Source organism: Perissodus microlepis, chromosome 5 (assembly GCF_051167445.1).
Source record: "Perissodus microlepis isolate ML-2025 ecotype Zambia chromosome 5, ASM5116744v1, whole genome shotgun sequence".
NCBI lineage: Eukaryota > Metazoa > Chordata > Actinopteri > Cichliformes > Cichlidae > Perissodus > Perissodus microlepis.
Genome location: NC_140465.1, coordinates 22298621 through 22312182, shown reverse-complemented (window position 1 = coordinate 22312182; position 13562 = coordinate 22298621). Strand labels below are relative to the sequence as shown.

Below are 13562 nucleotides of genomic sequence, written 5' to 3'. Positions count from 1 at the left end.
CCACCCAACAACTTCGCATCCTTCCACTCTTGAAATTCTGCTGTTGCGTCTTCCAAAGAGGCCACCTAACATCCAAAATGCCTGCCAACCTCAGTGGGACGTGGAACATGGTCAGCAATGTCAATTTTGAGGGCTACATGGTTGCACTTGGTAAGTTTCACCCTTTTTAAAGCAAATTGGAAGACTGCATGCAGAAAATGAGATTAGTAGAAAACCTCATATTTAGTTGGTTTAGAGTTCTTGAACTTGGGTGTACGTAAAATTTATAGATGGCAGGTTAAAGTTTATACTCTTTTTGGAGTGTAAACATTTTGTAGAAAGTGTTGTCACTTATCCCTCTCATTTTGACATGCAGGTGTTGATTTTGCAACGCGCAAGATTGCTTCTATGTTGAAGCCTCAGAAAGTGATTAAGCAGGACGGACATTGCTTCACAATTCAGACACTCAGTACTTTAAGAAACTACGAGTGTTCATTCAAGACCGGAGAGGAGTTCGAGGAGGTAACGAAAGGAATGGACAACCGCACCTGTAAGGTAAAAATGTTACCAAAATGTAACCTCCAGTTTTAAAGGTCGCTATTAGATTTGTGATCAGTGGTGCAAAACAAAAGCAGCCTCTTTACACAGTGTAAACTCCATTTATGTTTACGTATTGGGGAAACCGTGTAGTTTATCATCTCTTTTTTTTTTTTTTTTTTTTATGTTACTCTAACAGTCTGTGGTCAACTGGGAAAATGAAAAGCTGGTGTGTGTTCAAAAAGGAGAAAAGAGAAATCGAGGGTGGACTCACTGGCTTGAGGGAGATGAGCTTCATCTGGTATGACTCTGAACTTTATGCTGGTGTCCCTGTTAATATTTTAACTTATAACATTCACAATCCTGTGATTGTACATGTGTACAACTGTAACCATACAAATGAAAATGCTGCTCCCTCTGAACACTGATGCCATTCATTGAACTCCTGCTGTTTTTTGTTTGTTTGTATTACCCTTTTGTAATTGATGAAGATCAGTTTTAATTTTTTTTTTTTTTTTTTTTTTTCAGGAGCTCACTTGTGGGGATCAAGTCTGCAAACAAATTTATAAAAGGACTCTGTGATTAAACTCACAAAATGAAGTGCATTGTGTGTTTATTGTCTCGTTAACTGACATCATAATACAACAAAAACTATATATTTTCCTTTTTATATTTTAGAATGATGCACAATACATTTTCTACAATCCTAAAGTGTTTTATACTAAAGCTTTCTTAGGAATTTAAAGCTAACTTTGTAGATATTTATCAAACGAAATTCTAGTCTTTCCACATACAGATTCATTTCATGTTGCCATAATGAAAATGGCAAGCTTTCTCACTTTCTAAAACATGGTGATAACAGATGTTGAGATTCAATTTCTCTGCTTAAAAAAAAAAAAGTGGGGGGAGGAGAGGTTTGTGTCAGTAAAAGTAGAGGCAGGTTAAATAACTTTTATAAAAAGATAAAGGAAAGAAGTAGACGTATGAAAGGAATGATTGTTTTATAGTAAAGTGGGGGGGGGGGGGGGAGGTGTTAACTTTTTGCAACGGTGCCCTTCGGCTTCCAGTATCACAGAACCAAAACATGTCTGCCAGTACAGTAAATACATGATGTTGTTTAGACTTGCTCTCTGATGAAGTGTCCTTGTTGGCACCATCTGACAGACAACACACATGCATCATGTTAGCATTAGATGTTTTAAACTAATGCAACGTGTGCACACGCAGCATTTCTCTCTGAGGTTTTGCCCAACGGATCAGCATGACTGTAATACTGTGACCTAAGTTGCAGAAATTAAGCATGATTTCTTGCGCACTCATGTGTTTTTCACACACTGTCAGACTTCCCAATCTGATTGGCAATTGAAGTACAAGCTGAGGAAAGATCTCATTCAAACCCTGGACTTTGTAAACTATGTACTTCCTTTGACTGCATGATCGTGCACTGTGATTACTCAGGAGGTGGAGAGCTGATCGATTTCTTTCTGGAGGGTGCTGTCCACAGAGAGCACATCACTGCTCCAGAAAAGCCTTTTTGATTTTCCTCCTTCTGTGACATGAAAAAAAGAGAGTTGGGGTTATCTTTCATTCTTTTAATGCATCACAAAATCTCATGAGGTCATGAGCAGAAAAAGATCGTCCAGGGTTACTTATAATTGTTGGCTGGTTCATTTTGAAGATGTTTTCATTGATCATTGCTGTTATCTTCTACAAGCATTAAATAAAGCATCTAACCCGTAGTTTAAGTAAAACTCACTTTGTTTTCTGTAAAGAACTTTGTAACTTTTTTTTTATAGTTGAAAATTTTTACAAAATAAATGAGTGCAGCAGAAATAACTGAATAATCTGTAAATTATTATTATTATTATTATTATTATTGTTATTATTATTATTATTATCGCTGCTGATGCAGCTTAAAGCATGTTGGAGCTTACAGCCGTGCCACTCACATGTTTCGTCTGATCTCAGAAGCTAAGGAATGTCGGGGCTAGTTAGTACTTGGATGAGAGACCTCATAATACCAGGTGCTGTAAGCTGAAGGTTGGTGGTTCAATCCCTTCAGCTGTCTGAATGCTATAGTATTCTTTGGCTAGGTGCTGAACTTCAAGTTGCTACCTAGTGTGTCCATTTGTGTGTAAATGTTAATAGAAAAGCACTTGGGGATAGGAAAATGTACTTGTATGAATAGGTGAATGAGGATGTCAGTCTATTTATTGTATATTGTAGTACCTCAATTGGACCACAGGATGATACTATGAAACTAATCAACTAAAGAAAGACTGACTCAAAACAAGATCTGCTGTATAAAGAGTTCATTGATTCAGCATTTCAGAGCAGAATGCTACCTTTTTGTCTGTGCCAGCCAGCACACAATCAATAAGGGACAGTAACATTTGGAAAAAAGCTTTTAAAATAAGTAGCAACAATGACTGAAAACCAGCCTGCATGCAATTCATATAGCAAAACATCCAACAGGGTACAGTCAGTGTAATGGAGATTGGAGCACATAATCTATTCTGCAGGAAATACGGCTACAAAAAAAAAGAAAAAGAAAGAAAAGACATGATGGGTCAGTTAATGAAAACAAGGCATGTACGTGTAATGATTACTAGAAAAGGGAGTTGGGTTTTTGAGAACAAATCCACACAAGGATAACCTCTCGGCTTAACAGCTTTGGTTCCTGAACTGAGATAAGCAAGATTTTCAGGGACAACAGCTATCAATCAAAGCTGTCATCATAACCCTGTCAGACCACAGTTTTACAATTTTAGAAGTTATTAATTAAAATCAGACTTTTGGGAGAAGTGACCCATTGACCACACGAACTACTTAACATGGAAGAATGTGTCTGTTATATGTATATCTGAGGTGGACTTTAGTGTTTTACTTAACCCCCCTGGCCCATACGCTAATATTGAGTCTGTGGGGTTAATAGCCTTTACGAAAGTCAGACACCAGGGGGCGATAGAGACGTTTGGGCTTCACTTAAGGGAAGTCAAACAATGGGGACGTAATTTTTTCCACAGTCAAAGCACACTGGTTGGAAGTGAACTGAAATGTAAAAGACTAACAACGCCAGGAGGGGGCAGTAAGCGGAAACTGTGGATACCAATTGAAGCAAAACACTGAAGAAGAAGCGGCAGACTCGTTGGTTTGTTGACGCATTTATGCCGCGAGTTTAATTTTGTAGCTATCAGACAGTTATCTCTGAGCAAATAGCTTAAAAATCAGTTTACAGGTTACATATCGTGTTTTCAGCAGAAGTTAACCTTCAGTTTGTGACTTTCCTTTTTGCCGACTTTGTTGTGGTTGTCTGGGAAATCTTCGGTTTGGTTTGTCAACAGTTCTTCTGCTTGAAAATGTCAGTGGATACAGAGGAAACTCACCAGGTAAGTGTTTCAGTTTGCTTCACTGCTTGCCTGTTTGGCTAATATTAGCTAACACAAAGGGGTCGTTGCGAAAGCTACTACACAGGACCGTTATGTGTTTTAACGTGATGTGTTTTGGGGTTTTAGAGGTTAAAAGCTGCAGTTCATTATACAGTGGGTCGTCTCTGCCAGAAGATCGGTGAAGACCACCGGAGACCGTTCAGCCGACAAGCTATAGCGGCAATAGCCGAGACGACATTCAGACAGTGTGGTAGGTGTTCAACTAATGAGGACATTCTTTCACTGACCACTTTATTAGGTATACCTGATTTCTAATCAGCCAATCAGATTGCACCAATTTAACGCGTGTACACTAGAATTGGGGGGGGGTTAAGTGACTTCAAACGTGATGTGGTTAGTTTTGCGAGTGTTTCAGAAACTACTGTGATTTTTTTTTTCTCCGCACACAGCCATCTCAAGGTGTTTATAGAGAATGGTCTGAAGAAGAGAAAATATACAGGAAGCCCATTTTCCTAAGTGAATATGCTTTGTTGACCAGATCCCTGGCCAGATTGCTTTGAGGTGATAGGAAGGCAACAATAACACAATACCCCCTCATTTCAACTAATGTATGCAGAAGCGCATCAGCACAGTATATCAAAGTAGATGGGCTACAGCAGTAGAATACCACACCAGCTTTCGCTCTTGTCAGCTAAGAATAGGGATGGGTATCGTTTAGGTTTTATCCGATACCGGTGCCAAACCGGTACTTTTGAAATGGTGCCGGTGCTTAAACGGTGCTCGAACCGGTGCTTAAAGAATGGAGAACACAAACTTTGTCCAAAAACCTCTTACGTTTTTATTTTTAGAAGTCTCTTTTTTTCTGCAAAATGATAACCAAGTTAGCCTTTTCTGTTGATACAACATACCTCCTTTGGTTGGAACCGGTGCTTAAACAATGGAAAACACAAACTTTGTCCTAAAACCTCTCATGTTTAGATGTTTGGTTTTTTTTTGTAAAAAGATAACAATGTTAGTCTTTTCTGCAGCTATAGGGCATATATGGTATCACTCTGTCAAACAAGAAGACAGCCGGTGTTTGCTAGTTCACCTTACATGCATTAATGTAATAACGTGGTTAGCCTACTCAACGTATTACACACGAGCAACATTAAGCTACTCGCCCAGAGAAGCTGCTGCTGCTGCCATCATCATCCATCATCATTTCTGCTACACTGGCAGGGCTAGGGGCCAGGACTCTACTGTTCGGGTTCTTGGGGGATGTTGCTAACTCCGGGACCGATAACAGGCACCACACCCGTAGTAGATGTGCTCAGTGTGAGGTCTTGCAGCAAGCTATCAAATACGGTGCATTTCTCGGCTTTTAAAAAAAACGCTATGTGTCGCCAGGTGTTTCATCAGATTCGAGGTTTTACCTCCTTTGCACAGTATCACCTTAAAGCACTTGTTGCAGGCTGCTGACTTTGCATCTTTTGCTGTGAAGTACAGCCAGAGTTTTAACTGCTTTGCCTTGGGCATTTTTAATCTGCAGCTCTGCTCTAAAAGAACGTGCGTACCTGGGCCCACCTACTATCCTTGGAAAGGTAAAATGATTGGCTAGAATCCAAAGTGTATGACATCTCAAGAAAAAAAAAAAGCACCGAAATGTGCGCTGCTTTTTGGTCTGGTTACTACCGTTTATGTCAGAACCGGTGCCATTACCGGTACCCATCCCTAGCTAAGAATAGAAAACTTAAGCTACATTTCACATGGAATCACCAAAATTGTACATTACAAAATTTGAAAAATGTTGCCTGGTCTGCTTATTCTCAATTTGTGCTGCAACAGATGGCAGGACCAGGATTTTGCGTAAACAATATGAAAGCATGGATCTATCCTGTCTTGTATCAATGGTTCAGTTGGTTAGCTGAGGTAGAGGGAGGTCTGGGCTTCTCAGCTTAGGTTGCTGCTTTTGCTGCCTGGCCCTGGATAAGCAGTAGAAAATGAATGAATGAACTGTCAGTCTGTTAGTACCTGGTGATCATTAATTAAACACCACAGCCTACCTGAGTATTGTTGCATATCCATGTCCTCTCTTTTATGCCAATAGTATATCCATTGTATGACATGGTGCATTATTCTGGCTTCCAAAGGAATCACACATCATGTGACAAAACTCAGATCATCTCAAAATGGTTTCTTGAACATGACAATGAGTTCACTGTACTCAAATAGCCTGCACAGTCACCAGATCTCAATCCAACATTACCTTTGGGATGTGGTGGAAAAAGACAATCACATCATGATGTGCAGGTGACAAATCTGCAGCAACTATGTCATGCTAACATGTCAATATGGACCAAAATCTCTGAGGAGTGTTTCCAGCACATTATTAAATCTATGCCATGAAGAAATAAGACAGTCCTGAAAGCAAAAGGGGGTCCAAAACAGGACTATAGCATGGTGTACATAATGAAGTGAATGAGTGTGTGTGTGTGTGTGTTAACATTGTTTATCCTTTGATGGTATATGTTATATCCATCCATCCATCCATCCATTCGCTACCGCTTATCCTTTTCAGGGTCGCGGGGGGTGCTGGAGCCAATCCCAGCTGTCATAGGGCGAGAGGCGGGGTACACCCTGGACAGGTCGCCAGTCTGTCGCAGGGCCAACACACAGGGACAGACAACCATTCACACTCACATTCACACCTAGTGGTAATTTGGATTATCCAATTAACCTATCCCCACAAGCTGCATGTCTTTGGACGGTGGGAGGAAGCCGGAGTACCCGGAGGGAACCCACGCAAACACGGGGAGAACATGCAAACTCCACACAGAAAGACCCCGGCCTGATGGTGGAATTGAACTCAGGACCTACTTGCTGTGCGGCAACAGTGCTAACCACCGTGCCACCGTTATAAAATATAAAAATTTACTGGCACATCACAAAGTGTGGCGGTATTTACATACCCTGCCTAGCAGCAGCTCTATCTCACTGTGTTGGAACACATTTTTCAATAACGGATATATAAAATATCATGCAGAGATTCAGTCACAGTTCATAATGTACAGTTTTGCATTTTTAAACCCATAATACAGTTATATTGTTTAGAAAACTTAATATACCTCTCCATATGAAATTATTGTGAAATTCAGTTTTTAGCTTCTTCTTTTTTGTAATTCAGTTACACTCAAGTAGTAGTTTTCACTCAGTGTGCTAATATGCTCTTTGGTATGCATTGTAGAAATGAAATTACATTACAGAACTCCTTAGATTTCATCAAAAAGGAAAAGAGACAGCGGTAAACTCTGGGTTTCTTGAGTTCAGAAAGAGAACAGGAAACACACACTTTTCCTAAGCTTACCCTAAACCCCATTCCTGGGGTAAAGTGCAGTTAATTATGAGTTGTCACTGAATTCAAAAATTGTGTCAAAACAATAATTTAGTCAAGTTTGGTCCATGTACAGTAGTCTTTTGTTGTGGTGTGTTAGGTTTATCAAGTTAAAAATGCAATACAGGTGGTGGCCATAGACAGCGCTCTCACTTTTTCTCTTCTGTTTATTTATTTATTTTTAACATATATATAGTTTTGCTTTTCGTTGATGTCCTTGTCATTACTGGAACATGAAACAGCACCTGCAGCCTTTTTAGGTTGCACAGGCAGTCCAGGTTAGCACATATGGTCTGTCACAAGATTTGTTTTGTTTCCAAGCATAGAGTGTGGAGGAGAAACCAGGAGATGGGCTATTAGAGGAGGGCGGCTGGACAGAGCTGTAGACAGGCATCACGAGAAGCACGTATATGTATCAGTTAGATAAGGATAAGAAGAAAGTCACAAACTGCAAAACCATTTCCTTTTTGGGGGCATCTTGTTTCACCTCTAGTGAACCTGTTCTCACTCTCATTTGCATCAAAGAAGGTGATGTGGCTTCAAAATGGTCCATTTACCTGAAAACTGCAATATGCCTTGTTATACTGTGCTCATGTTCCCTTATTTTTATTTAACTTTTGAGCAATATCTATGGAAATGAATGGAGTTAGAATCTGAAATGATTCTAACTCATAAGTGGACAGAGGATCCACAACAGTCAACATTAATGTAGTTTTGCAACAGACTGAAATCAACATTTCACTCTTTGTTTTTAACAGATATATTTGCAAAAGACCTGGAGGCTTTTGCAAGGTAAGGATTTTTTATTTTATCCCAGCACCATATTAACAACTTAACCAAAAATACTTTGTTACTCAAACTGCAGCTATTCAAATATGTCCACATGGCTTCCAATCCCAAATTTCATTTCAGGCATGCTAAAAGAAGCACCGTGTCTGTAGATGATGTGAAACTTGTAGCCCGCCGCAGTACTGCTTTGGTGAGTTATTCAAAGAAACAACACATTCAGTGACAAATGATTTCTGTACAGTTAACTTACAGTACAACAAACAGTAATGCCAATGTTAACCACTAAAATAATTTCAAATAATTGTTTACTGAACCTGTGTATTGCGTATATAATCTACAGCAGACAGCAAATTTAATGTTTAATTTGCCTTTATTTATTTCAGTCCATCCACATACAAAATAAAAGTGACGAACTGACCCAGGAGCACATGAGTTTAAAAAAGAAGACTACTGCAAAGAGAAAGAACACAGAAACTGAGGAGGAAAGCAGAGAATAAGGACAGCCTGCGGTATCTGACTTGAGCCCAATCAATCAAATAAACATGAAGACTGACTTACATGTACCTGATAAGCCGAGAGCCAACAAGTCTTAGTTCTTTCATGGGACATGTGCCTGTCAAAACAGTTATGTAGCCAAGATTTGGAGCAAATAAGTGAAAAGTTCCATCCCAGGATCTGCTAATGTGATGTTGAATTTTAGTGCATGTAACAATTTTGACCTGATTTGTTACCATGTATGAATGAAACATTAAACTTGATTTTTAAAGCATTCACCAAAGGGACCCTACAGAAACTGCATCTTGTGTTTTACTTGGGACTGTAAAGTTCCCTTCATGTTTTGCAGTGAGACTCTTAAAACAAATCCCCAATTCCAAGGCACAGAAACCTGACATTAGCTCTAGTATAATAGCCAATTTGGGAGAGAGAATATTGCTGAAGGAAAGCAAAGCCACATTGCTGAGCTGGACTGTTTTGCCTTCCCAGTACCTCATAAGTAGCTGTGGATAATAAAAAAGGGGATCATTCACGAACAAGCCATCAAAAGCAGCAAAAAGACAGGTACTACCCCATGTCTGAGAAGGCCACACACTGAAAGTGTTGGAACTTCCATCTTCTTCCTTCAGAACAGACTTCAGTCAGGGTTCAAACGGAGACCTCGACCAGCAGAGCCCAAAGTCCCTAGATGTGTGAATCGAATTAGATGGTTTTTGATTTGACAAACTTGACTCAAGTAATATCAACTAAGCATCTATTCAAATGAACTTTATTAGAGAACTCCCTTCATTTGACATGTTTATAAACACCTCACAAACAAAATCTACTGGGAACCATTGGACACACCACTCCACGTTCGCACACCATCACTCGCGTCCCCCAGTGTCTTCAGCAGGTGTCATCCACATCAAGTACACACTTACAGATCAGTTCATTAACATGAAAGCACACACCATACGGCATTCAAATCAGATAATATAAGCAATACAAATATTCATCACAACATTCCACTACATTTCGATATTTCTGCACTTGACAGACATACTTAAGAATAAGGAAAAACTTGCAAAGATTAAAAAAAAAAAAAAAATCTTGAAGTACTAATTAAACAATGTCCATGTTAGGGGAGGCGCTCGTAGCATCTGCAGCTTCCACTCACACACTCAGAAAGCAGTCAACTTGGGCTCTTTCACTGCACAACCAGTCCGTTTCACGCGTCTCTCTCCGTTCGCTCACTCATCGCTTCACTCTTCGCCACAAGCCATCCTCAATCGCACTCATCAGTTCTTAAAATGTCAGTTGCGCTGTTCTTTCCATGTAAAAGTGGATAAAAGTGAAAACACCCACCGTCTCTTAGAACATGCGGAGTGAAGCCGTTCTTTGATGGCATAGCATTTACAGGTGGGAAGAGGGAGAATGATACCGATATCACCCCAAGAATGCTGCCAAAGAGGAGCTTCCTCGCAGGGAAATGGAAGAGAGGTGAACTGCAGAAGAGATTTCAATGAAGGCTTTTCCATAGAACTTGACTGCAAATAAAGTTGCACTTAAAACATTTATGTTTCAACCAGATTCTTCCCAATGCAAGATTGCCTTTTAGGTCGATGACAATGCCGGATAATGGTGAACCACGAACATTCATGCATTTTCAAAAATGGTTATCACATTTCACAATACATGCATTAGAGAATCCAGTTGAAATGGATACAAACAAATGAGACATCAAAAATAGCACTTTTCTCAGACATCCTGGTAAACAATTCACTTCAACACTTCCTAAATTAAATCTTTAGCATTTTTTTCCAAATGTACAAAACATCTTCACGCAAAAGTGTTAAGTTTTCAGATACGCATCAACACCAGAAATAAATTTCGAAATGACTCGTCTTTCTCGCAGTACTTACCATACAAACACTTAACTTACATACCCCACCCAGATGACTTTGACTCCATGCTGGACCCAAAACCTGAGCTAAACCCACTACCACTGGTTGTAGAGTTTGACCCTGTTCCCCAGCCAAGACTGGCTGAGCTGGTGCCGTAGTTACTGTTGCCTGTACTGAAAGACTGACTCTGGTCTCTACTAGAGCTCGTTCCACTGGAGGTGCTGCCTGAGGTGGATGTCTGCTGCTGGCTAGCCAGCATACCCATCATACCCCAACTACTCTGCAGAGCAGCCTGTGCAGCAGCCATCATGGCAGGGTTCAAGCTGAAGGAACCGAAATTAGCCAGACTACTGTTAGTGCTGCTCCCTAACCCACTACGGCTGCTACCAAATGCTTGAGCCCCAAAACCATTTCCAAATCGTGCTGTGCGATCAAACTGCCTATTGCCATGTTTGGGCTCAGCATTTGAGATGTGAACACTGACTCCTTTGATAATAAGGTCTTCTCCACAGAGAGACTGGGCAACCTGTGAAGGGAAAAAAAAAAAATTAGATTATGTGGACGCAAGCAACACCAACAAAGAAGGAAAGAAATACCTTCTACATATTTCATACGTTACCTGATCATCTGCAAATGTAACAAAGGCAAAAGCACGGAATGGCTTGGGAATGAACACATCTGTGACTTCTCCATACTGCATAAAGAACTGTCGTAGATCATCTGTGGTCATGTCTTCCGTGCAACGGCCTACAAACACTTTGCGGCTTCTTAGTGGCTCATCAGGACCTTGCTGTAAAGAGGAAAGGAGGGTGCATTAGCATTACAGATTGTTAACCACAGTATTGGCTTAGTTTTGATTCCCATAGTGTGTGGGTATATGCATGGGCATTACCATATTCACCTTCGAGTTAGGGAGCTTGCAGTCGCACCACCTCCCATCGATCATATGGCGCTGAGAGATCACCTTTTCCTGAGCTTCATACTCTGTGAACCTCACAAAGCCAAATCCTTTAGAGTTTCCGGTCTTGGCATCCCGTTTCACCTATGAAAGAAGAAAAAATAAATCACCAGCAAAAATAAGAAAATAAAACATAAATAAAAATTGCAAATCAACGCAAATGTTTTACTATCCAAGTAATACCTGAACCATGATGACTTCTCCAAACGTGCTAAAGTAGTCTTTAAGGTCCTGTTCGGTCGTTTTCCAAGGAAGACCCAATACAATCAGGTCCGATGTTTTCATATCTCCCCTCTTCATTTTCACGGCAGAAGAGGCATCGATTTCATCCATTTTTCTTTTATTGTCTAAACGGAAAGATGGGGGGAAAAAAAGTTAATATTTTAAAAGCTATACAACAAAAATGCAAAATATAAAATTCTTATGTAGTTAGTAGTTTATGCATTTTCCTCTTTCCCTTGACATTTAATAAAACAAATTGCACACCACTTGAACAACAATAATAATAATAATTTAAAGTCACAGTTCTGGTGATTTTCCTTTGGTGAAAACCCAGTCAGCTCTTAATTAAATCTTAATCTTAATTAAAAAGTTCCTTAATGGAATCGGGCGAAACAAAAACACCACCAAATGGTAAGGTTAAAATAATCATGCCCTTCAAAACAAAGTCCAGCAATATAGATACTTGGTTTGGCAGAAGGACTTTAAGGAACAAAATCAATCCTTTGGTGCTCTTTTTAATGAATGGATTTAGTGCCCGAACTCTGGTGGGCGTGACCAAATCACTTGTCACGTCACTTATCTATTTTCAGTAACCTGAGGCTACTTCATGAATTATAAATAACATCTGCCCACCTGTTCGGATAAAGTCTCTAGGTTTAAATAAGAACAAGGAAAACACCAATCCTTACCTTTTGGATAGTTCACCACGTACACGACATTCCCCCATCCATTTTCTGGCGCGTGCAGGACCCCTTCCACGAGTCGCACTCCTCTCATGCACTGAGACACGGGGCTCCTGAACCGCAGGCCGCAAGCCCCAGGAAACTGAGCCGCCACGGTGGAAAGAAGAACAGTGCCGTCGTCTTCGGAGGGAATCTCCATGGGCTCCTCATTTTCTTCCTCCGCCACTCGAATGTACACCTCAGCCATTTCCCCGCAAAAATAAAACTTACTCGCAGAAGCAAAACAATGCTAGCGGTTAGCTCGCTAATTGTCCACAGAATCGGCTAACCTTAGCCGATGACTCTAACAGGACTGAATGAGTCAGGCTAAACTGTTTATTATACTTGAGACAAAGACTTCTCAAATACAAAAAACTAAAACGGCGTCGGGGCTAGTTTACTTCCAAATGATTTAATCAATAATGCTACTTTTAGATTGCGCTAAAAAGCGGGCAACGATCTTACTGCTCCTTTGTTTGCTGGGACGGGGATCTGTGCCGTCAACACCGGACGACGACCGCTCTAACGTGCCTGTTGAAAAGAAAACTGCGCAAATTCCGTCAGCTAAACAAAAAGATGTAACGTTTTCCTAAAAATAGTTTGCTCGGCCCAGAGGAGTGGTGCAACTTAAATAAAGCGCTTGTCTCGTCCAACATGCAAAGTAAAGAAAGCTCAGACTAGTATTTTTCCACGAGGCAAAAAATAATAGCGCCATGTAAGGCGAGCAAAATGGCATTATCTAAGCGAAGAAGGAACTACGTCATTAAACTGGAAGGTTTCATTTCACCCAGGCAGGCGGGGGGCGGTGTCTTGTCTGTGTCGGTAAAAGTAAGTAGCAGTTGTAAGTAAGTACCTACGTAATGCATTCTAAGGCTAATATTTTATGTTGTACTTTACTGGTTTATATTGATTAAATGCAATATAAACAATTAAACTTAAGTTAATTGTGAATTTTGTTCCCCCCCCGTAAACGGAGTAGATAAGGCCTAGTGTATGTCATTTACAACAACAGCTTCCGTTTGTTGGCTGGAGATTGGAAGATGGCGGTTTGAATGAGCTATACAAACTTTGAAAGCCAGACAGATAATAAGAAGTTAGGATCACAAGTATTTACCTACATTTTTAAATTGTAGGTAAATGCGCCCCCGCCTTTCAAATTTCAAAAGACTGGAGCGTATCTAAAGCATAGCTGTCATGCCCATGTTAATGTAA

The 13562-nt window shown here is 40.2% G+C and overlaps 3 protein-coding genes across 5 annotated transcripts; 2 read left to right on the top strand and 1 right to left on the bottom strand.

Moving 5' to 3' along the window:
• Positions 1-43: 43 nt before the first annotated feature.
• Positions 44-1116, top strand: rbp7b (retinol binding protein 7b, cellular). Its single transcript, XM_084928824.1, has 4 exons — positions 44-150; positions 356-534; positions 716-817; positions 1045-1116. The coding sequence occupies exons 1-4, from the start codon at positions 78-80 to the stop codon at positions 1096-1098; spliced, it is 408 nt and encodes a 135-aa protein (XP_084784950.1). The 5' UTR covers positions 44-77; the 3' UTR covers positions 1099-1116.
• Positions 1117-3796: 2680 nt separating this feature from the next.
• Positions 3797-9624, top strand: cenps (centromere protein S). The gene is made up of 5 exons (XM_084928825.1): positions 3797-3905; positions 4032-4155; positions 8037-8070; positions 8191-8257; positions 8451-9624. The coding sequence occupies exons 1-5, from the start codon at positions 3876-3878 to the stop codon at positions 8562-8564; spliced, it is 369 nt and encodes a 122-aa protein (XP_084784951.1). The 5' UTR covers positions 3797-3875; the 3' UTR covers positions 8565-9624.
• tardbpb (TAR DNA binding protein b) lies at positions 8419-13104 on the bottom strand. Of its 3 annotated transcripts, none has more exons than XR_014800269.1 (6): positions 12318-13104; positions 11590-11753; positions 11341-11490; positions 11068-11238; positions 9910-10974; positions 8419-9246 (listed from the first exon to the last, which is right to left on the bottom strand). XR_014800269.1 is itself a non-coding variant. In XM_084928818.1 (5 exons), the coding sequence occupies exons 1-5, from the start codon at positions 12556-12558 to the stop codon at positions 10483-10485; spliced, it is 1218 nt and encodes a 405-aa protein (XP_084784944.1). In that variant the 5' UTR covers positions 12559-13104; the 3' UTR covers positions 9316-10482. The 3 variants fall into 3 exon arrangements, 1 of the variants encoding a protein (XP_084784944.1); XR_014800270.1 differs by having other exon boundaries at positions 11350-11490; XM_084928818.1 differs by lacking the exon at positions 8419-9246 and having other exon boundaries at positions 9316-10974.
• Between the last annotated feature and the right edge of the window lie 458 nt (positions 13105-13562).